The sequence below is a fragment of the Bactrocera latifrons genome, unplaced genomic scaffold (assembly GCF_001853355.1).
Source record: "Bactrocera latifrons isolate USDA-ARS-PBARC rearing strain unplaced genomic scaffold, ASM185335v1 scaffold_21, whole genome shotgun sequence".
In the NCBI taxonomy this organism is placed as follows: Eukaryota; Metazoa; Arthropoda; class Insecta; order Diptera; family Tephritidae; genus Bactrocera; species Bactrocera latifrons.
In genome coordinates this window covers 2,105,796-2,130,122 of record NW_017535630.1, presented here as the reverse complement: position 1 = coordinate 2,130,122, position 24,327 = coordinate 2,105,796, and the positions used below count along the sequence as shown (strand labels likewise).

General features: G+C 33.1%; 1 protein-coding gene across 9 annotated transcripts in view; it reads right to left on the bottom strand.

Annotated features, from left to right (window-relative positions):
• Positions 1-3,514: 3,514 nt before the first annotated feature.
• LOC108968336 (translational regulator orb2-like) overlaps positions 3,515-24,327 on the bottom strand; it is a 75,260-nt gene continuing 54,447 nt past the window's right edge. For 8 of the 9 annotated variants that reach the window (XM_018932306.1, XM_018932308.1, XM_018932305.1 and 5 more), the window contains 11 exons: positions 12,242-12,426; positions 11,020-12,167; positions 8,346-8,590; positions 8,026-8,272; positions 7,696-7,935; positions 7,376-7,618; positions 6,449-6,514; positions 5,933-6,121; positions 4,428-4,969; positions 4,126-4,350; positions 3,515-4,008 (listed from right to left, as the gene is read on the bottom strand). In XM_018932306.1, the coding sequence (XP_018787851.1) occupies positions 3,786-4,008; positions 4,126-4,350; positions 4,428-4,969; positions 5,933-6,121; positions 6,449-6,514; positions 7,376-7,618; positions 7,696-7,935; positions 8,026-8,272; positions 8,346-8,590; positions 11,020-12,167; positions 12,242-12,426 (3,553 nt within the window). In that variant the 3' untranslated portion in view covers positions 3,515-3,785. The remainder of the gene's footprint in view (positions 4,009-4,125; positions 4,351-4,427; positions 4,970-5,932; positions 6,122-6,448; positions 6,515-7,375; positions 7,619-7,695; positions 7,936-8,025; positions 8,273-8,345; positions 8,591-11,019; positions 12,168-12,241; positions 12,427-24,327) is intronic. The other variant, XM_018932313.1, reaches the window with a different exon arrangement.

Here is a 24,327-nt window from a genome sequence, read left to right as displayed (position 1 = left end):
TATTCTATTTCAGTTTATTCTCAACGTTTAAAGAGGAATAAAAGTGAGCAAAGTTTATTGTATTTGAAAGAGAGAAAGAGAGAGTTAAAAAGAGTAACAGTTCCTAAGGAAATAGTTTTCAGTTATCAGTGAACAAACAAATTACTTATTAAACTATTTATATATATTTAAGTTGTACTCGTATATAATGGAGTTGTATGTATGTAAATTGAATAGGGAGATCCGCCCATTATTGCCTCTAAATATAAATAAACAATCTAAGCGAGCTTTTTATTTTCTGCCGTTACAGCAACAATAACAAAAACTCTTTATTCTCAATTTAAACAGTGCCATCATTTTACATGAGACTTCCACATCTTTTGCAATAAGTTTATTGATTTTAATAATTTATACCCAAAGCAAATTCACCTACAAATTTGATCATATGATATTTAAAAACAAAATTTTCCGCTCCACAAAAGGGGACTTAATGATTTTTTTCATTAAAACATTTCTTTAAAAGTTGTGCGCAGCTATACATCAATTGACTATGCATGCACACAGAAGTACACCATGTCGTATGAGCAACAGAGAACGCAAAGGCACTTGTATGAATGCTCAGTACATTTGATATATTATTTGAACTGCATATAACTTTGAAAGGAGTGATTTTATAGAAAAAAAAAATATTAAGATCTTTTTCCAGTTTGTAGACCTGCTTTTTTCATGTGAAACCGAGAAAAGAATATCATCTTAAATACATGATGAAATCAAAAATCACTGAGACACGGCTTAAATTGAAAATAAAGAACTGCTCTACATTGGATAATATTTTTTAGAGCAAAAACTGAAGCTTCAATTAAAAAAAAAAACGAATTTTAAAATTTAAAGTCCCTTAAAACATAAAGTATTCAAACCACTGGAATATGCGGAATATTTAAATTCTTTTAAAGTCAAGAGACTAAATACTTATAGAATGATATAACTACATATAATTACAAATTATACTTGTCATTACAAATAATTAAAATAAATAATAATATTTTAAATTATATGAGAAAATTACTTAAAAGGTTTTCGTTTTACTGAAACTATTAATATAAATAATATTTAATATATTTACTAAACTATTGTTGCGTTTTTAGCTATTTTAATATAAACATAATATTCGTTAAGTTGTCGTTCTCACTCTTAATATTTTTTATATTAATAAAAATAATTGTTTAAATACAAATTTCAACTTAAATTATAATTTTGTATGCAAAATATTTTTTAAATATATATATTTTTATGTCTGTATTATATAATACATATCGCTTACAGATTTGCTTTTAGAGCGGAAATACATGTCTATAATCAGGTTTTTATTATTTTTTATTTTAAATACTTCTTTGAACATTTTGCTCATATATTTGAGTGTCAGCAGCATTTTTATAGCAAATGCTAACGTAATCAAGGTCTCACTACAAATTATACATAAATTAATTCTTTCTATGAAGTTACACATATTGGAAAACGAAAATTGTATCAAGAAAAAAACATATATTAAGAAAAAAAATTACAAAAAATACTTGTAAAGAATAAATAATATGGCAGAAGATATAGGCATATAATATTAGAAATGGCTCAACAGCTTGTTTATTCTAGAAATGTGTCTGCATGAAAAAAACATTGATTTGGAAATCACTTTAGCTTTATGGAATTTCTGTTGTTAAACAGTTGATTTTACCATTTTAGTAAATCATACGCCTCAGGCAGTATTATTGCAACCATGCATTACAAGTTAACTGAGTTAATATATATATTTTATTTTTATTTTATAAGGTCGAAAAAGTTAATCATAAAACCAAATTGTATTAAAAAATTAGAAATTCAGCAAGTTTCTAAACCCAAAAATCGAATTAAAAATATTTTTATCCAAAATACAAAATTGAAAAATGAAAAATCTTAAGCCCATTATTTTTTTTAATTTTAAATATTTAGACTTATAAAAAACAATAACTAATTTTCATGAAAACTCAATGAGAATGGTGCCACGACATTAAAAAAAATATATATATATATATTAACTCAGTTATATGTATACATTTTAATCAAACCATTTTCCAGCAGTTGAATTGCATATTTTGTCATATTTACATTAACTAAATTTTAAGTTTTGTATAACAGTTAGCAATATGTTAATTTTTCTTTTTTTCTCTTTTCATTGCACCTTTTGATTTAAAAAAATATTATTTTTTTTGTTCCTAATAAGAATATTTTATCAATTTTTAATTCTGATTTTAGGATTAAAACTTGAAATTTTTTTTTTAAATGCAAAAATATTTGGTTAAAAAATTCGAAACCGTGTTGACAATTTATACTTTTTCATACATTACTCATACGCTGTGTCTTACTGGATTCATTTGCTAAGGGGAAATGTCACAGATAAAATAGTGTAATTTGATTTGTTGTTGTTGTAGTAGTTTATATTGCATTCTAGAAACATAAAATTTATATTTATGGATAATACTGCTGTGCCGAGAGTCCTCATAGAGAGAATTTTCAAATATCTGTTGACCTTAATACTTTTTCGAACTTGTGCAGTGTGAAAAATAAATGTTTCATTAAAATTTTCACATTTTATGTAATTTTTACATATATTTTTATAGTATACATATATATAACGGTAATTTTTTTCTAAAAGTATGCCCCATTTCCTGTTTTCGTTATTTGAATAAGCAGGAAATCTGCAGATTTTTTTCCCACAACTAAAATTTTAATAAAACTCTAAAATTAGTTAGAGGTTAGTTATTGTGTGTATTTAGCTAAATAATAATAATAACTGCTTTTCTAAAGTTGCTTATGGAAAAAGTGGACCAAAAAATACATTGGCGATTTTCTTAAAATATATATGTAAAACTTTTAAACGTATATCGCCACCTAAAATGCAAAGAAACGTAACATTACTTTTCATAAGTAAATTGACAGTCAAGGGAAAAACGATATAATAGAAACCACTCACATTAAAACAATATGTAAGTTTTGGTTATAAAATTTGTATAACTGAGGGCGGAAGCTTGACATTGTACGATATTTCATATAGTATGATATGATGTAGTGAATCGTAAACCATAAAAACTCAATTTCGATTTTTTTGATGATATGTTGTTTTGCATTTTGGGTGACGATATCCACAAATATAAATTCAAAACTTAGAAATTTCTGCAATTCATTTGTTTCAACTTTCCATAAGCAACCCAGCGCTATTTATAAATAATCCCTATCGACCACATACAAATAAAGGGATACAAAAAATACAAACGATTCTTATATAATATATTAAACTAAATTATGAAATGTATAATTCATGGAATAATGGCTTATATAGTATACATATACATATATATATTCAAGAAACATAGATTTGTTACTACTAACTACTTTGCATTCAATATAAAAAATAATAATTATATAAATATTTTACAACTTGTGTATTGTAATCCAGTTATTTACTGTTTATAAGTTTTTAATGTAAATTTTATGGAATTGCAGCTTATAAATAAATATGTAAATATTTTGTAAAATATTTGGAAATAGTTTATCACGGAGAAGATGCTATTATTGGCTTGTACGAATCTATAAGTAACGGTATATAACTACGTGAACATATTAATAAATTTAAAAAAAATATTTAATTAGAAAAAAATTGGTAAAGTATTTAACTCCACATTTTTAATTTTAAAAAATGTACAACATTTTGTTGTTGTAAATTGTTATGTACTAAAGCATAACACGATACTTTGGATCATTATATAAACCCAAATCTATTCTGTAGGTTTTTTGCTAGTTTTTTCACCACGCAAATACTCATAGGTCGGTTGACCCAGAAACGGTATCGTGACATCGACCATATTGGGATAAACCAAAAACTTATTCACCACTTCGCACAATTTGCTCTCAATAATGCTGGTCACGATGCTGTAGTCGACAGATTTTTCCCCCAATGCTGGTTTGGCTGAGAGCCAAAGACGTGGTGGACCACGGAAGCTGGGGAGAAGAGAGACAAATTATTTAAAACTCAAATATGAATTAAAAAAAAAAATCCGAAGTAATTAAAAAATAACATATAAATCACTAAAAGCCACAAAAAATCGTGCAACTTACGACAGCCATATGCGATCCGATGGCGGTGGTGGTATGTTAATGACGCCACGTCCGACCAGACCGCGCAGATCCACACGCAACGTTATATTCGTGTTCATATTCTCGATGGCGCGCTGTACTACTGGCAAATCGGTGGCGTATTGAAAGAAGTTCGAAGCGGCAATGCGATCCACTATGCGGAAAATACGACGCGCATTGCCTGGCGCCGTGGGAATGAAGTGATAACTGTAAATACATAAAATAAAGAAAATTTGATTGCAAACCAACCAACCAACCAACTTTCCAACAACAAAAACACTTACTCTGTTGCTGCAGCTAAGCTGCCATCGGCTTGTACGGCTTGACCTGTCGTTGTCGCTGTTGTGCCGATATTCGGTGTGGTTCCTGTCGCCGTGGGCGCATTCAAACTCTCGGGATCTGTATCCGAATCGCCAGTACTCTCTGCATCGCTATCAAAGATAACATTGCTCGACACTTCATCAACATTGTTGGGGTCATCCGCGTATAATCTGGCATTTGTGCTACTTCGACTAGCTCCCTCACCGTCGGCGATCACAATGGGTGGTACGACAGTGAAATTAGCTACTGGTGGCGCATTCGGTCCGGTATTTATCGGATTTGGCACAGTTATATTGAGTGGATCTGTGGGCCGTTTTTGTTGCTTAATACGCATCAAATTTAATTTGGTTGTGACGGTTAACTGTAGCAAACCCTCATAGGTGATGTCGGCATCTACCCAAGTGCCACGCTCATCCAGCATGGGTTGTGAGACGCGGTGAATGAGTGGCGGTGTGTCGCCCAGATTGATTTTGGTGATAACCACATCTTCAATGAAGGAGGGCAGCTGTAGAAGAAAGTGCGTGTTATTATGTAAATATTTCTAAAGAAGCGTTCAGAGCGGACTGTTAAAAAAGCGAGTTTATATGTAATGGTTCGTACTAGGTGTATGCTATATCTTCCACACAGAACTGTTCATGGATAGAGAAAGTTTCAACTCTTATTGCCAACAAACACAAACTTCAGAAATTGACGGGTTGCTTAAGCTTTAATGTGTGTATGCCGCATTAACTGAGCTTGGTATGCATGCCTTTGTAGAATGACGTTAAGCTGTATTCGCAAACTTTCCATACCAGAGGCGTTTTCAGAGAGGGCGATCCCTGTTCTATTTCGACATGAAAGTAATTTTGAAAGCTGTTTACCAGCAGTAATGTAAAGAAGATTGAAACAATAGCTTGGAAGTGTATTTTCGAAGCAGTCAAGGACTTGGTTAATCTTAGCATCGCCATCAACAGCAATAGTGATTACTGTTTTAGTAATCAAATAAGATGTAGGTCATTCTCTCGACAAACGAAATTAACACTCTAGAAATCAGCACAGAAGCAGGCACGCTGCCAAAAAGTAATGAACTGACGCTTAAAGTTTTCGAGCTTTAGACCTTTAGGAGACATTGATGATATTCTCTAGCCAATATTAATACAACAGTTGTTCTGACACTGGTTATGTGCTGAAAAAGTTTACAATGCGAGAGTTTGGTGTAAAAGACCTAGAGGTTTGTGGTGAAGTAACCAAATAAAAGAATAACTGAAGAAACTTGATGAACGAGATTGAAGATAGCGCGATCGTAGTAGAAGGAACAAGGCTAGGTCGAAGGCCTAAACTCCGTTGGAGGCCTCAGGTGGAGAAGGACCTGGCTGCATTTGGTATCTCCAATTGGCGCCAAATAGCGAAAAGAAGAAACGACTGTTCTCTTAGATCATACATATTCTTTTATCTCTATATGAACATAAAATTTTAATCGATTACTTACCTTTATGGCGCTAATTTTCTTCTGTAGTAATTCTTTGATCTTATCCTTAACCATATTGTCATGAAGACAGCTATAGAGTACACGTCCAATTAACACATTAGCCCAAACAACGCTGCCAGATGGACCCAAGAATAACGACTGATCAATACCCTTCCACAAATCTTTGGCATTGCGTTTGGAGCGACGTGACTATGGTAGCGATGAAAAATAATTGAATGAAAATGGTGAATAATACAAAACTTTCTTTGTAATTTGAAACAAAAATAATAATTTTTGTTAAAAATATTTAAAATAAAAATATTGATGATATAATAATATATATAATATTTAAAAATTAATATTAAAACATTTTTTTATTGTTAAATGGTAAAATTTATTAAAAAACTTTAAAAAAATAATATTAAGAAAAGATTATGAAATTTAAATATATTTAAATTTAATGAATAAGCAAAAATTATTCAAATTTTTTAAAGAATTATTTATATTAGAAAATAAGCAAAAACAATTATAGCATACTTTTTCATTTTTATCCAATGCTTTTGGTTTCGATTGAACTGCAATTTTGGGATCTTTGCAAGCGCTCTTAAAAAATCAAAGAAAAATAAATTATAAATTAAATAAAAATAAAATAAAAAATCAGGTTAAGGTGAGTTCATATTATATAATTATAATATTTCAAGTAAATTTAAAATTTCTAAAATAGTTGCAACATCCTGAAATTAACGTCTTAGTTTGATGAGGAATAAATAAATAATATTGTTATTTACTCGATCTCGAGATCTCGTAATAATCTCATGGCAGCGGCTTGCTAACGGTTTGTCATAACCTTATATGTACTCCATCAGCAAAGAAAACAAATTGGATTCTTTTATGCTCTGGAAAATACTTTAGATATAACAGAACCCTTCCCTGATCTACGTACTACTAAAAGAATTATTTATTTTTTTTTTAAATTAAATATAAGGCTTTGTCCTCCAAACAAATCTAGCCTAAGAAACCAAAAGAACTCCTTTGACTGATGAAACTATTACAACAACAAATAAAATAATTTTTCTTACTCGTAAAAGCTGCAAAAGTCATGGGCAAAACGGAAGAACGGAAGTAGACAAAACTCCTATTGAGGGAGTCTATTAAAATTATAATGGATGAACTCCGTCTGATATCGCAAAGACCCTTAACTGGTCCTTTCATCGCTTACTGGTTTACTAGATTGACCTAACCGAACCTAACTCATAAAAGCAGTCTGAGACTTAAGCTTTTTCTTTTTATCTCACCATATCAGATCTAAATCATAGGTAATAAAGATACTTCTTGCTCTAGATATACAAAAAATAAAAAAAAACGGATGAAAATTAATACAAAATAAAACACCGTTAAAAATTAAGAAACTCTTGAAATGTTACTGATATTTTACACAATAAGTTCGATTTGCTGTCATCATACCTGATATATAGCCATAAAACGTATGTAATCTGGGGGATTGCGTGCAGCACACGAACTCATGAGTAGACCTTCGAAGGTATCAGTTGGTGAAGGCACCACCTCCATATCATCTGGAATGTCTTTGAATGCGTCACCTTTCGCCATCTTGCCACCCTCAACCACCAACGGCGGCGCGATATCCGCGGGTAATACATGCGACTCTGTTTCGGCGTGATTCTCATTTTCTGGTGTCGCATTATCACGCTGTGATTAATAGAATAGAATTTTTTTAGAAAATTAGAAAATTATTTAGTGAATATGTTAGTAGATAGAATATTTACAAGATCCAGCGGCATTTGTGCCGCCTTCGCTGCTGCGCGCTGCAACTCAGCATCATCGACAAATTTCAGATTTGGCAAGCGCAACATTTGGTCGTGCACGTCACCTTCGCTGGCGGCCACAAAGCGACGATACCAGTCCTCCTTCTCACGGTCGCCGCGCGAAAAGAGTATCAAGCGCACCTCGTCGCCACAAGGTATAAGACTGTCGTTATTCTGTGTGTTGTCTTGCAATTGTTGCAACTATGGAGGAAAACAGAAATTACAACAAAATAATATAAAATATAAGATATGCAAAAAAAAAAAACAACATGTAAACACTTCGCTACTCACATCGGCATTCATAACGGTAGCTGCAAAATCGATATCCTGCAGATTGGTCACCTTCTCTTTCGATTCGCCGAGCTGTTCCAAAATATCGCTGGAAACCTGTGACATTCTACTATCCATCGACGCCAAGTCGGACTTGCTACCTCGTGCAGATAATTGAGTTGATGGATTTTCCGAGGGCTCTTGCTGAGTCTCCTCTTCGGCGCCATTTTTGATAATCAGCTGTATGGGATACTTGCGATTGAAGTACCTGAAACGTTGTTTGTTTAAATTGTGTAACTAAATTTTTGACTTTATGTGCTGTTGTTGGTGTGTGTATGTACCTCTTGCGCGCCAATCCCAGTGGCAAGAGCTCAACACTGCAACCCAGCAAATTGAACACGCGATGGCTAGTGAAGTGTACGTGCTTTATGTCGATGGGCGGTTCGTTCCACATGATACGCTTCGGTATGCGTGCTGTTGTTGTCGATACGCGTAAGTAGGTGCCGTCAAGACGCAGATACACCGAATTGGTTTGTGTAATGTGATAGGTTAAGGGGTCATAGCTGAAAATCTCGTTCATCCAACCCTGTTGCATAGAATTTTGTTTATTTTATTATTATTATTGTGGTATTTATAGGAAAATATAAAATTTAATATCAATTTTCTTAGTTTAAAGCATTATTTGACAGTTTTTCTCCATCAACTGGAGTATTCGCCGTTGCCAATACGCAAAACACCATAAATCTTTCGCAGAATCTTTCTCTAGAAAACTCGAAGAGGCGATCAATTGTTGTAGAGTTTGGTCTTTGTTCGTCTGGAGGATGGAGTCATTTGTAGAAGTTGACGCAAGTAAGGAAAATTTTCGGAGCGCCATTCACTTCGGAGTAACCAGAAATGAATCTTTTACAACTAGCTCACGATTTCCGGCCTTAAACCAATTATCCTCTGGATACCCAATAACCATCTATTTGAAGGCGAGCTAACGTGAGATGGCGTATTATCCCTCACCAGAATTGTGCGATGGGTTTGGCACCCACCATGTAAAAAAAAACACCCTCCAATGAGAGCATCAAAACAGCATCGGATGAGGGACCCTAGACAATATATAATAAAGGAGTTCGCTCCTTCCGGTTAACTTTATGACTTACACACCGCTCAATATGCAATAATCTCAATATGGTTTTGTTACTTTGGCGCTTTGACTGTTTATAAAATACCTTTAAACTGTAACTATGTTAGAGATTATCTTACATCCTTTCAAAACACGTAGATTCCGCTAAATGCTAGAGAGCTTCAAACTGACAAAATTACAGATGTTAAAGCGACATTAATTCCAAATCGAAGCAACATTTTTCCACTAGTGTTACTTTTTTAAAGATCTTTGGAAACAAGATAGGTAATTGCTTCCTACTTTTAAGAATATTAAGGAAAAACGAAATGACGAAAGCCTTACGTATAATTTTTTGACAGACTAAAAATGTCTAGCTTGCAGACAAAAAACGAGACGGTCCGAAATGCGTAACTACGAAGAACTTGACAATCTGAGCGGCAGGAGTAATGCTCGAAAATTCAATGAAAAAACAGAAGGTTTCAAGACCTGAGCGTGCTCTTGTAGTATGAACTAGGGACTGATGCTGCGTACTGAAATTATGGAGGGCACACTTCTCCAGCCTCGCAGTGAAAGCTTATACCAGGATATGGGAAGTCGATTCCCTAACCGATGACGATGGAGCGGACGTTCCATTGCCCGACTATGAAGAAGTTCGAATTGCAATTTACCAGTCTAAAGAACAACAAAGCGGAGGGGCCGATGGATTGCCGGATGAGCTTCTTTGTAGAATATGGTCGAACGAAAGCATGTCCGACGATTGGAATTTAAGTGTACTTTGCCTAATCCACGAAAAGGAGACCCCACAATCTGCGCCAACTACCGTGGGATAAGGCTCCTCAACAACGCATATTCATCGATCGTACTATGTGAAAGATTAAACCCACTGGTCAGCCCTTATCATGTCTGGGAAATCAACAAATAACCACAGACCCGTCGATTTCAAAGCTGCTTTTGACAGCACGAAAAAGAGCTGCCTTTTCGCCGCTATGTCTTTTGTATTTGATATACCCGCAAAACTCATACGGCTGTGTAAACTGACATTAGGAATCGGGAATGCTGTTGGATAAAATAAATTGAGATCTGAATAGAGAAGGTACAACTACTGTACGGTGCAGAGGTAAGGACAATTACAACATCTGATTAGTCGACGTTACGAGTTTTCGACAGAAAGGTTCTGTGGAAGATGTGTCGCATTCGAAGGAACGATCAGCCGTTTGAAAAATACGACGACATTGACATAGTTCAGCGAATTAAAAGACTGGGGCTACGATGGTTAGGTCATGTCGTAAAAATGGATGAAAACACTCTAGCTCTGAGAGTATTCAAGGCAGTACCAGCTTAGAGAGAAGCAGAGGAAAATAATGACCTCCACTCCGTTGGAAAGACCAGGTGGAAAAGGATATGGCTATACTTGGAATTTCCAAACAGCGAAAAGGAAGAACGGCTGGAGCGCTGTTGTAAACTCGACTACAACCGCGTAAGCGATGTCTACGCCAATAAGGGAGTAGAAGAAGAAAAATGTATGGAGAAACGATGATCGCGCTGACGTATGAGGAATAAAAACTTTTTTCTATAAAGAAATTACTGATATCCAACAATTGCGTTTCCGGAATTAACCAGAATTTCGTTTTTTGTTGTTGATAGCTTGCAACCTTCAAGTAAAATGCACGATATGCGCATTACCAATCTGTCCGTTTGTGCAAAGGATTACTGACGGCAGTGAAGAAGAGAGTGGGGCGGATCAGGAACAATTCCTACCGCACCTACCACCGTAATAACGGAAACGCTCACGTAAAATTACCGTATTACCGTTATATAATATTTTATTTCACCAAAAGTTAAAAAAAAAACATATTCTACCCTCCACTAATATACTATATACGGATATACGGCAAAATACTCACGGCATAGGATTTAATTGTTTTGTGCTCCTCCACAGCCGGCACTTCACAAATAGGCATTTTCGTATAGTCTGGTATCTCAAAATCAGTACCTTCGGGATGGTGTTGAAAGAATTTATAAATAATCGAACGTGCCAACACACTTAACGAGTCGGCAATAGCGAAACTCATCAGACACGCAAGTACGCCGCGTATAAAACCATGAACCGGCAAAAGCAGCACTACAATGAGCACCGCCAAACGACTTATCGGCATGGTAGCGGCGAATTTTTTCTTCGGTTGCAAATGCTGCTCTCGTTCACGATCACTCTCTCTTTGTAATATCTCTGCGGCATGTCTCAAAGTTTCCAATTCATTTTGGTGCTTAATAGTCTCCGCATCGGCGGGTAAACCTTCAGTGTGTGGGGGTGAAGCTTTGTTTGACCTGCTCTTACCGAAATGTAGATGTAAATCGTGACGATTGCGTGAAGAAGTTTTGGGCTCTTCGGGACTCCCAGCAGCGTCATGCGGTAGTGTTGGCAAAGTATCTTCCATCATCTCAACACCCGACTCGATTTCCACCTCCTTCTTACCGCTGATTACACCACGTTTCTTAGTTTTTGAGCTCACCTTTTTGTCCGTCACTGTCGCTTGACTTTCGGCAGGCTCGACGCGCGGCGAGACGTTCGCACGTTCGTTTTGCTCGGTCGGCGAAGGACGTCGTCGGCGCATTAATGCATCACGCAGTGACGTGTTTGAGGACACAGGCGGCGGACCGGCGGGTTCCTTCTTCATTGGTTTGATGGCAGCTGTGCCGAATGCAGTGGAAATTGTAGCTGTAGAAAGTGCTGCTGTGGCGAGACCAGGCTGTTGTTGCGATGGTGAATGAGACTGATGAGACTGATGAGAGTGATGGTGTGTATGTTGCGTTTTAGATTTCACTTTCGATTTGAGATTGGCTAGGCCGCGTCGCAGTCTGGAACGTTCTACCTCAGCTTCGGGCAGCGGTTCTCCGTCGGCTGAGGAATCTGAGTCTCCACCTTTAAAATGCGGCGATTTACGTTCTAAATCGAATAGCAAATCATCACTGATGGAAGAGTGTGTGGTCGGATTTTCGGTATCCGAGTCTGGATCGTTTATTTGTTGTGTATAATATTGTCGTGGGTTCTCTACTATAAAGATTTAACGAGAAATAGAAGCATTCATTGAATTTTCATCGAAAAAAGGAAAGAAAAAATTAGCTCACCTCTCGGTACGGACGCCGACAATACTTGTGTGGTCGTTTTCGACGATTTAATATCCTCAAATGTCTGTGAAACTTTACCCTTAATTAATTTCCAAGTGCCAACTGTTGGCGTATCACTGCCAGCGAGCGCTGCTATTAGATTTGGTCCTGAACTAGTTGGCGAAACGCCTTCGATGCTGCCCGATCTAAGTGCACAAACAAATATGTTGTAAACAAAATCTCAAATGAAAAGTATTTGTTTATTGTGAAAGTGGTTTCAAAGCACAAACTCAAATGTCATTAACTGAAAAAATATATGTGTACCAACTTGCCCATTTGCGAGAAATTGGAGAGTTTCGAAATAATTTTCCGCTCAACGTAAAACTCATAATTCTGGTAAAGGATTTCTTTGTACATAATTTTTGTATTAAACTTCGGCTGCACCGAAGCGAATATACCCTTCACATGCTCATTTCTTTTAGTAACTATATGTTCACTTTATATGGAAGCTATATGCTATAGTAATCCGAACTGAACAATTCTTTCGGAGATTACATTGTTGCTTTAGAAAATAGAATTGCTTGAAGTATGTTTCGTCGCATTATCCCAGAAGCGGAGGCCTTCATAATTTTCAAATCGTTACGTAAATTTTACTTTTTTAGTAAGAGGCGTTATACATGGACGGTATTTGATACATAGTAAAAACTTTTTTAAATAAATTACAGAAACAGCACCGTAGTATGCTGTCGATTATGGTATAAAATGTATATTTTCCGAACACGACTGCTGAATTTCATAGCTGCCATAACACTGACTCTTCTTTCTATCTAAAAAAAAGGCTAACTTGGCCGTTTTTTCGAACAGGACGTTACTTCTGACCACAATCTAATGGAAACAAAGTATAATCCTTCTCATGGCCTAATATTTCTCCCATGTGATCATTTTCACTGATTTAGTGATTTATTTATTTATGAAATAATTTATGAAGATCTTTGTTTTGATTTTGATTGGTCAGTTTGTATGGCAGCTATACGTTACAGTAGTTAATTTGTGCGGATATTGTATCGATGCCTTGGACAAAAATTTATCAACATTTTCGAGAAGATATCTTGTCAAATAAAATTTTTTTTTACACAAGTCCTTGATTTGGAAAGATTAGTTTGTTTGTCAACATTTTCCTACAGTGTCCGACATCTGTAGTCGTGTGTAAAATTTCACATCGATATCTCAAAAACTGAAGAACTAGTTCACATATACATATATAGTCAGATGGACGGACAGACAGAGACAAGGATATGACTTTAAAATGCTTCCGACGTTTTCTTTTGATTATATCATGATATCAAGAGGCAATAAATCTCAGAAAAAAAAACTGTTTGGTTCGGAAACTGTGATCGAACTTAATTATTTTTCAATGGTACTGCGTATGTCTAGATAGATAAATAGAAAATGGAAGCTTTGTACTGCGGACTTTGGTCTATTATGCCTATTCCTATGCCACACATGGTCACAAAAGTCAGGCATTCTGAACATTGCCCGGAGCTTGCCTTCAGTGTACCAGTGGATTATGGTGTCCCTCAGTATTAGGTCATGGATGGAATCACTCGCCTTCGCCTTATTGCTGAAAGTAACTCTAAGCTTCTTTGCAAAGTTTATCTTCTTCGTAACACCGTCCTTTGGAAGAAGGGCCTTTATTTTTTGAGTCGACCAACCCCCTGCTGTCATGAGCAGCATAGTATGTTTCACTACCTCTTTGGTCACTAGATGTAGCGGTGTGAGCACCAGCTTCATTTCAAGTGTTGCGGTTGGGCAACTGCGCATTGTTCCTGAAGCGCAGCCACATGCGAGCCTTTGCAGCATCGATAGTTGAAGACCTACCGCAGACTACGTTGCCTTAAATGTCCAAACACGACGCCCAGCTGACGTTAGATTGGGTTTCAAGCTTAAATACGTGGAGCCATGAATAATCCCACTTGGAAACACCGATCCGTTATAATGGCCAGAAATACTAAGTATGGCTCAAAGAGTCCCGTAAGCCTGACATATTGATTTCGGCTATGTCTCCTGGATCACCGCAAGTATGACCGTGTTTAACCTCAGTCTTTCATAACAGTTCACCTTCTCACATGCAATTTTACACAAAGGCGAAGACCTTTTAATCACCGTAGCAAGAACTTGAAAAACTCTTTATTTTTATCCTAAAATCAATTTTCAATTTCATTCTCATCAAGATACCTTTTTATTGCAAAAAAAATAAAACAGCTGACAATTTTGTTTATTTCAGAAAAAAGTATTTGTTTTATTATTTAAATGGAGATATTGTTTATTTATTTTTTTGTTTTTATTTATTTATTTTTATTTTTTTTTTGGTTTTATTCTTTCTTAAAATTCATATACTGTTACAATATATTTTATCTTTTTTATGCATAAATTAAAATTTTCATTTTGTGTACAAGTTACATATTTTTGGTTTTTGGTTCTGTGGCCACATTGCAAGCACATTCGTGTTGAACTTGTTGTTGTTGTTGCTAATGAATATTCTTACATTTGGTAATTGTTTTAGTTTTGCAAATTTAGTCAAAGAGATTTCGATTTACGCTCATTTCTTGCAAACGTTTTCTGTTTTCATGCCTTTCATTGTGTTTCTTTTTCAGTTCTATTATTTTGAATTGAGATCCGAAATGTAAAAAAGTAAAATTCCATTTTTTATATTCGAAATTTTCTCTACCAAGTTGATGCTTTATCCAGTTTAAACACTTCTATCTATGTATCTTTGTTAATTTGATTATGTATTATTGGTTTTGACTTTACTTTATAAATTGCTTTTATTATTTTTTACTGAGAAAGTACGATTTGGAATATTGGAAAAGGAGAAAACATCATTTTTTACTTTTTGGGCACTCAAAATAAGCTTTTCTTCCAAACAGTCCAGTTTACTCGGAACGAATGCGTTTTTATATCCCACAAGGGACTGTCAATTTGTTAGAATTGTTTAAAAATAATGCTAAAATGATTTCTTTCCATACAAAGCCCTATAACATCAAACCCTAATGGTAGGTTAAATGACTGAGCAAAACTTAAGTTACCAACAACGGTAGCTGCAGAGGTCAACTAGTTAAGTAGGTCACAAAATCGTAAGTATTAAATATATATAGCATAAATGGAGTTCTAATAAAGACAAGAATAGCTTTTGAGATGTACTTTGTAGAACTGAGAATTTAGAAAAACAAATAAATCTTGTCAAAGTTAGCGGAAAAAACGTTTATAATTCACGTGTTTCTATCAGAAGAAGAAGAAGTCTTATTACTAAGACTTTATCAGTGGCGGCTCCACGGCCGGTGGGATTTTGACACCCAACTGGAAAGGATTAAAAATATATAGGAAATAGAGTCTTGATCAGCCACTGAACTATACGAATAGTTAGATTTATTAACTCACCCTTATCATACATTGGTACCTAAGTGGCGCTCTTTTCCAGTTATTTTTTAAACTAATCAAGAATTTACCGGGACGCATGAAAAAAATGGGGTTTATTTAATCCAGAGGAACGGGCCATATTTGAACTCTTCCTGTTGGTAAGAGTAAACAGTTTTACATAATTTAGCTCCGGCAATAGTCCAAATAAACATGACTTCTACAGTCTTGATCTGAAGATCCTTGGAATAACAACATTTAAAATTTATTAAAAAAAACCTGTGGAAAGAGTGCTTCTTAGTGACTGAAGATATTGTCCACATATCGAACTTTTTTATGTTAAAGCTTTTGTCAAAGACGTAAGTTAAAATATCCCCTCGGTAAAGATATACAAAAATAATTAAATACATTTCGGTTCATCAAAGCTGTTTTTGAGCCGGAAAATTGGTTCGGAAAATAGCCGATAAATAATAAAAAACTGGTTCGGAAAATAGACGATAAATAATAAATTTTATAATGGAATGTGCCTTCTCTGTTCTGTAATACCTTTTCAAGTGGTCCATACAAAAGTCCAAAGGAATAATGTGACTATCAATACTTAAAAAATTTCAGCTATGCCACAGAATCACTCTCGCCTATTTCCCTGAAAACATCGCTAATTTCGAAATCGGTACTCTTTTACAAAGATTTTATCAAATACTCTTCCTAAAAATTTTTAGCTCCCAGGGAATGACTAATCGATTTTAAGAGAAGATTCTTCAATATATTGATTTATTTACTCTTAGCTGTTGAGGGTTATATTATATTTTTGATTCAATTGTAAAACCGAACGAATAGCCTTTTCGCACAGGCGTTAATTGATCAATTAGCCAGATTTTGCGCGATTAGAGCGCTAGCTTAGATCGATTTGCCATAGAAATTAACAATCTTATTTTACTACATTAATTCTGGAGCCAGAGATTATGGAGCCAAGTGTAGAAGATCACGCAAATGAGAAAAATTCTCTGAGCGCCATTCACAATCAAGTGGCCAGAAACGACTTCCGGTCTTAGACCAAGTATCCTCCGGGTAGCCATAAAGCATACGTTTGAAGCGGGCTAAAGTGAGAAGGCTAAACATCCTTCCCCAGGTTTGTGCGCAGGGTTTGGAATACACCACGTAAAAGCACTCAATGAAAAGTACACAACAGCCTTCACTGTTTTACGCTGCGCTAACACCGCATAAGAATTATGTATGTACGCCATTAAAGAAGAAGAATAATTCTTATTAGAAGTTAAATCCAGTTGAAATTAGCATGCAACTCTGCGGATTGTTGCCCAGCGTGCAAATTTGTTTGTGTACATTGTTAAATAACAATCATGCTGCTAAATTTTAACTATTAGAAAGAAAAAAACAACAAAGTTAACCACACAAACAAGTATAACAGCAGAAATCAAAGCCCAACCTACATATCGTCACCTTAAACACAAAATAACGCAACCTCACCTTTCATAAATTTCCAAGTGAAGGAAAAACGATATAATCGAAACCACTCACAATGAAACAAAATTTCAGTTTTAGTTATCATACAGTCATATAAAATGGTTATATATTGGTTATAATATCGATGTTTTGCATTTTATGTGACGATATGTGAAGCTAACAAGTTCTTATCAAGTCCTAATGTGGTCTACCGCGAATGACCTTTAATCGCTGAAAAGTATGACAGTTACATAATACTACAATGAGCTGCTAAGTGTCCGCTAAATCGGATATAGGTGAAAATTTTGAAAAAGTTGGAAAACAAATAATACAAAGGAAGATATTAAAAAAAAGGCAAATATGTATATAAGTGAAACTTTTTGGAAAAAATTTAAAAAACCCCAGCAAAAATTTCCGTCACTCCTCACACAATGTTCAGAAAGCGGCAAAACCGTGCCACTCACTTTCTCCATTAATTTGCTTATAAAAGTATGCAACAAATCGTAGTAAGTCAAATCAAGTCTAATGCATTATATAGTCGCCGAAAAAAATGTAATCTTTTTCTTTTTAATTTTTTTTTTATTAAATTTTCATTTTTATTTCCAATGTGTGCTTTTTATTTGAAAGAATGAAAAAACTACAATATTTGTTGTTCTCACTATGTTATTGTTTTTTTTTTTTTTAATTTTTTTTCTGTTTTTGTTCATTTCTATTGCAAATAATCATAAATCTCAACTATTAAATAATACACAGTATATTTTAGGTTATTTTCTGCTTCTCGTATATGAAATATATATAATATTCTATAATATTGTGTGTATATAAGTAATTATGTATATAAAATATGAAAAAGAAATATTTCCATAATAGATACATGCCATCAGCTTAACGCTCGTAATATTGCATTAATGTATTTATTTTATTTTTAATTTTTTAAATTTAAATTTTTATTTATTTTTTTACGCTACTTTTTGCTTATTATTTGCTTTGGTTGTAATTAGTTGTTGTTTTGTTTATATTTTTTGTTTTCTGTCCTTTACTTTATATATTAAAGCATGTATATTATTTCTTTATTTCAGTATGTATGTATTCGTAAATATTTTGCTAAAGGAATTACTTCTCGTTACGGGTATTTGGTTGCAAATCTGCGCTTTCTTCACGCTTTAATTTTTTTTATCATTATTTTGCTGTGAAAATTATTTGCTGCATTCGCTTGAGTTTTATATTGCATATTTGTTGTTGTTTTACATACAAATATTTATTTTTTTTTTCTAGCTGCAAATTTTCTGTTATAACGGTAATTTTTTATTACTGCTTGTGTTTGCTTTCGGTTTGTATTAATGTTGTGTTATATTCAATTACCGTTATAACGGAATTTTTTATTACTGTTCTTATCAAATTCTGTTATAACGGTATTGTTTTGTTATTATTTTTTTTAGATATATTACTGTTGTTTTCAATTTCTATTACAACGGTATTTTTGTTACTGTTTTTGTTGTTGTTCTTTTCACTGCTTTGTTCCCCTACAATTTTTTCTTAATTTTTGCTTGGAAGGACGAGTTGTGGGAGCCACTCGACGCATGCGCATTTTTTTCACGTCACTGTTGTTCTATTTATTGTTGTTTATTTATTTTGAACTACATGCTTAGTTGTTGCTTTTGCACATTTGCAAATTTATGCGCTTATGTATGTGTGTTTATATGATTTTCTGCTAATTATAATTAATTTTTCTAAATTTCCATTATTCATCCAATTAAATTTAAGTTTATATATATGCATGTATATATACTATATATAACTGTTAATGCAATTAAGGTACAATGCTATCCAGAATTAAAAATGCATTTCCATTGTTGCCTTTGTTTCCAACACTACTGTTATATTACGAACCATTCGGTCGACACGCCAAAGTAATACTTTTTAGGGTTTCTAGTTGTTTTAGTTTTGTTTTGTTCTAAGTTATCATTGACATTGTGTCTCAATTTAATATGTTTGTTTAATTTACTGTATATTTTCAGTTTTTTAAACAGTTGGTTTTGTTTTTGTTTATATATTTTCTAGTAAGTCAATATGTAAAGGTACCAAATTCATCATCCAATTAAGGTAAGTTTTTTTTTTGTTTTTTTTTTTGTTTTACTAATTCATTATAAAAAAGTTGTGAATGCAATAATCAATCTTCCCTTTGTCTACATATTTTTTTCTTAATTTTTTTTTCCAATTCTAATTTCTAATAGGTAAGTGTGTGTGTGTGTGTATGTATTTACTTATTTATCATTTTTTTCTTAAACTCTTTTTTATTACTATTGTTTTTATTACTGATTCACTAGCTACAAATAATCAAATAAAAAATATACATACGCTTTTTTATACATACATATGTACGTATGTATGCACACATCTTTTGTAATAATAAAGTCTGCATTCGTAACTCACAAAAATTGTGCTATGAAAATCTTCAAAAAATATTCTATGCAACTTTTTATTCCATATTTTATATTAATTCATTTATTCTCATATTTTCCATAAGACTTCTTAATTATGTATATTTAAGTAATTTCATTAAATTAATTTTTTCTTTTGTTTTTAACCCTTTTCATGGATATGAAAGTATGAATACATGCAAGCACATATAATAATGAGAATTTTTAGGGGTTTCGGTTTTCTAAGGTAACGAATTTCGTTTTATGCACCTTGTGTTTCATAATCTGTGAAAATTTTAGGAAATGAACGTAAAAATATTTTTTTTTAAGATTTCCAATAAATAAACATTTTTTAAGATTTCGATAGAATAAAAATGTATTTAAAAAAATTGTATGTGAAAAATTGTAAAATTGTTGAAAATGAATTTTTTCCTAAAGAAAAAAATTTGGTGTAAAACAGTTTTAATTTGTTGAAAGTGTTACCTACTTTTCATCGAGATATTACAAATTGTTCATAATTTGAGAAGTGGCTCAATGGCATTCACCACTGTAAGCAGCAATTACTTTATAAGAGAGTAAGCACAATGAAATGAGTAAATTATACGAGAAACCTTTTCCAAAAATACACTCTGCCATTTCATACACTCTTACTCATATGAAAACGACTTGTGGCTTGATCAGGCGTTTAATTTGTATTCTTACCAGCTTCGTATTATATTTGAAAATGTGCGCTCATATGTGTTTAAGACATGATCTTAAAGCCGCGAGACAATCAAGAAGGAAGTGCTGAGATATTACAACCCCGTCTTCCCCTTTTGCCGATGGTGTTTAGGATCAGTCTGGGCAAAATAGGCCTTGCGACAGCGCATCAACCGACAGTTATCCAGCGCTGGCTAAGTTCCCGCGAAGCCCAGCTATTCAGTAGGAAAATACACAAGCACCGATCTGTCCCCATTTTACTTATAGCGAAGGTAGGGTAACATTTCTTACCAGCTCATCAGCTTTACAATTGCCAGCTAATTCGTCATGGCTTGGTACCCATACCAGTATTATCACAAAGTGACTCTGAACTATTGATAACAAGGTTAGACATCACTTAACCCCCCCTGAACGCATGGTTAGTGGTTTAAGGCTAGCATCGCTGCTCTGCTATTAAAGTGGATAGTCACTTCTCTGCAGGAAACTGCACTCCAGAGCGGCAAATATACTACAATCTCGGCGTGAAAAATACTGCAATAGTCTTGAACTGAGGTTGATGGAGAGTTTCGAACAAGGTATCTCTCCACAAACCTTTCGCACAAGCTTTAACTCATCCGTAAAGAGGTTCACTGCTTCTCTTCTGCCAGAGTTTGTTTTGGCGACTTCATGATACCAAAACTCCGGCATAAAGACAAGGAGTACAAGACAAGTAATGCTTTCTTTGCTATCACTTTAATATTATGCTTCCATGAAAGCTTTCTAAAACTTCACGGTATCTGCAGGTTGAAGGCTTTCCATTCGTAGCAGTGGTGGAACCTGTATCTCGTAGTAAATAACGTCCGTCATCCGAATTACTTACGACGCTACCCAATTAGTTACGACGATACCCACCTCAAACTTTCCCTTAACTATGTATGCTCCATAATCTGCATAGGCAATCACTCGGCAAGTTTTTCCAACATATCATTCACGACCAATATCCATATAAAAGGAGAACGGACTCCACCTTGAGAAATGCCTCTACTCTCAGACTTAAATCGGAAAACTTAAGATCCATAGAAGAGCAAAACGAACTCCACATTGAGATATGCCTCTACTTTATATTTAGGTTAGCTGCAAACTTTCGATCACTTCAAGCTAGCACCTCAAGAGTCATGTTCATAAACAATGTACAACTTCGTGAAGTTAAAATCAGCTTTATAGCATTACAGTTATTCAATATTTTCAATTGATTACCCATCGTTTTTTTACCGATATTTCCGGTATGTAGGCTGGATGTACTCGTATAGTTATTGTTAGCTGAGCTTTCCAGAAGTTTCACGCTAACGATTTGTCATTTTGTTGGATGCGCTATCAAAAGCTTTCACGCTAATAATTTCGTTTCAATTGTGCATGGCTTTCACTTTTCTACACACTCTCCAAAGCTTGTAGTGAATGCCACTAAAAGTGTTCAATATTCAAATTTATTCACGAAATATTTTTTAAAATTAAAAATTCTCAAATCACAAAAAATTTAGCTAAATTCAAAAGGATTAAATTATGTGAATTTGAAATCACTCGCTTACGAAATGTATGGAAGACAACAGCATAGTTTCTACGTATATTTAAAAGTGATTGTAATTAGTTAAAAAATAAAATAAAAAACACTATTTATTTGCAAATTTTAGCTACAAATATTTGCCAGTGTGTCTTTTGCTGTGTTGGAAATGAAATCATTAAAACTGGCAAAGCTGGCATTTATATTAATCATTATATTTGAATAGAATAAAAAAATTTAAGGCAAATACGAAGTTATCTCCTATTACAGTACATTATATATAAGTATATATATATGTATTTAGGTATTTAAACGCACTATTTAATAATGGATTTAGTGATAGTTATAATTGCTTAGTATTGCCTGTGTTTAGCTATTTAAGATTGGTTTAGATTTCGGTTAAGTTGGTTTAACGCTGTAAACTATTAGATTCTTTTACAAATGGGGGTTATCATTTGCTGCGTATAATTCATGCTACATACTGACATTTTACTAAATTTACCTTACTTTTGTATTTTCATTATTATTTTTATTATTATTATGTTGTTTTTGTTTGGTTTTTGCGCTACAGCTATGAAGGAGAAATTGTACTACTTTTCCTTTAATATTTAATTGTTACCATATGTCGTTTTAACATTTTGTGTTTGTGTTTATTTATAATATTTTTCTAATACTTTCTTGTTCTGTAGTGGTTGATTTGCTTTCAATTTTATATTTTTAATATTTCTTTTTTTCTCGTTTTTAAGTTTATATCTTACGCTCTTATAGCAGGAGTCTTCGTTTATTCACCTCAGTTTCATATAATTTCAGAATTTTAGAACGCGAAATTTTTTTATATGATTTTTTATTTTTACTTTTGGTTTCGTTTACATGTTGTAGAAAAAGTAGTAATAAATAGGTATTGTTTAAAAATCGTAGATGATAAATTGTATTGTTGATAGCTTACTATCGCAATATTTTGCATTTGCTCTTTTTAAACAGGAAGAAGATCGAGAGTCAAATTCAGTGTTGTTTTTGTGTTTGTTGTGTTTGCAACCAGATTTACACTTTTTCACCATGCTAATAAATTACAATTAGATTCTCTTTCTGGTTTTGACATTTCAAACGATTTTTATAGTACTATTTTCCTTAAGTATTTTGTTCTGTTACAGAATAAAATTATTCAATTCAATACGTATTCTGTTTCTGTTACAGCATTAGATTGTGTTATCGAATACTGTTTCTATTTCCAATTTTGTTTCAGTGCTCAAGTTATATTTCAGTACTCAATATTTTACTGTTCTCGAGTTATGTTTCTGTTCTCAATTCTGTTTCTGTTGCCAATTATAATTCTGCCTCCAATTCTTTTTTGCTTACTAAATCTGTTTCTTTTGTCAATTCAATTTTTCTTTACGACTTTTATCGTTTTTTATGTAAGTATAGAAAGTATAAAACAACTACTCTTATTATTTTTTTCCTTTAAACTCGAATGCATATTTGATAAGTTTATCCAATTTTCATTTAGTTTGATTTACATTACTTTATATATATGTACATATAAGCATTCATGTAGGTATGTGTACGTAGAGTTCTTGTTTATTAAGGCAATTTTAGCATATTTAGTATATTTAATATATTTTTGGGAAATTACAGTATTAAGTAATTAAGTTTTACATATATATAAGTGTGTAGCTGAATGTCGAAGCAATGAAATTTCAAAGAAATTAGAAGGTAGTAAGCACATAAGTGTAGGAGGAACAAATGTCTGGGGAAAAAGAGTTAGAAATGCAAGATTTAATAAAAAAAATATTTTATTAAATATTAAAAAGAAGTAGCAAAACCTGGTTATATTCAGTAACATCTCACTTTTTTCAAAAACCCCTTTAAATAAAACGCATTTAATTGTGTAGTCTTTACCATTTTTTTTTTTTTTAATTTCTTGTCCAAAATATAATACAAAAAGTTTAAATTTCAATATAAAAAATTCTCAAATACAAATTAAAACTACAATTTAATTAACCATAAAATAGCAGTAGTTTTTTCTTGACAATTTAATAAAATTAAAATGTCTTAAAAAATTATAAACAAGCAAAAAATATATTTTTATATATGTATGTATGTATAATATATGCTCAACAAACACAACAAAAATTAACTATTTTTTCATTAATTAAATTACTGAATAACGTGATTATGCGTGTAAATAGGAAAAATATTGAAAACATTATAGCTAATAGCAAACTACAACTACAAACTAAGAGCTCTCTCTCTACATACATATATTGTAGTATATGTAATACAATAGATATGTATTAATTTATACATACAATAACAAAGTGTGAAGGTAAAAAATTTCGAATATAAAAAATTTCTATAAAAAAGGACTAACCTAGCTTCATTTATCGTTATATGTATTTAATTTTTTTTGTGTCAGCCAATTGGCTATGACTTTTTGTTTTAATAATTACCAATAAATGTTTTTTTATCGCATACAAATGATTTTATTATGAAAATAGCATATAACTTGCTGGCGTATTGTTTCAAATTCCAGAATATTGCACAAAATTATGTAAATAATTACAATTTAGCGGTTTGTT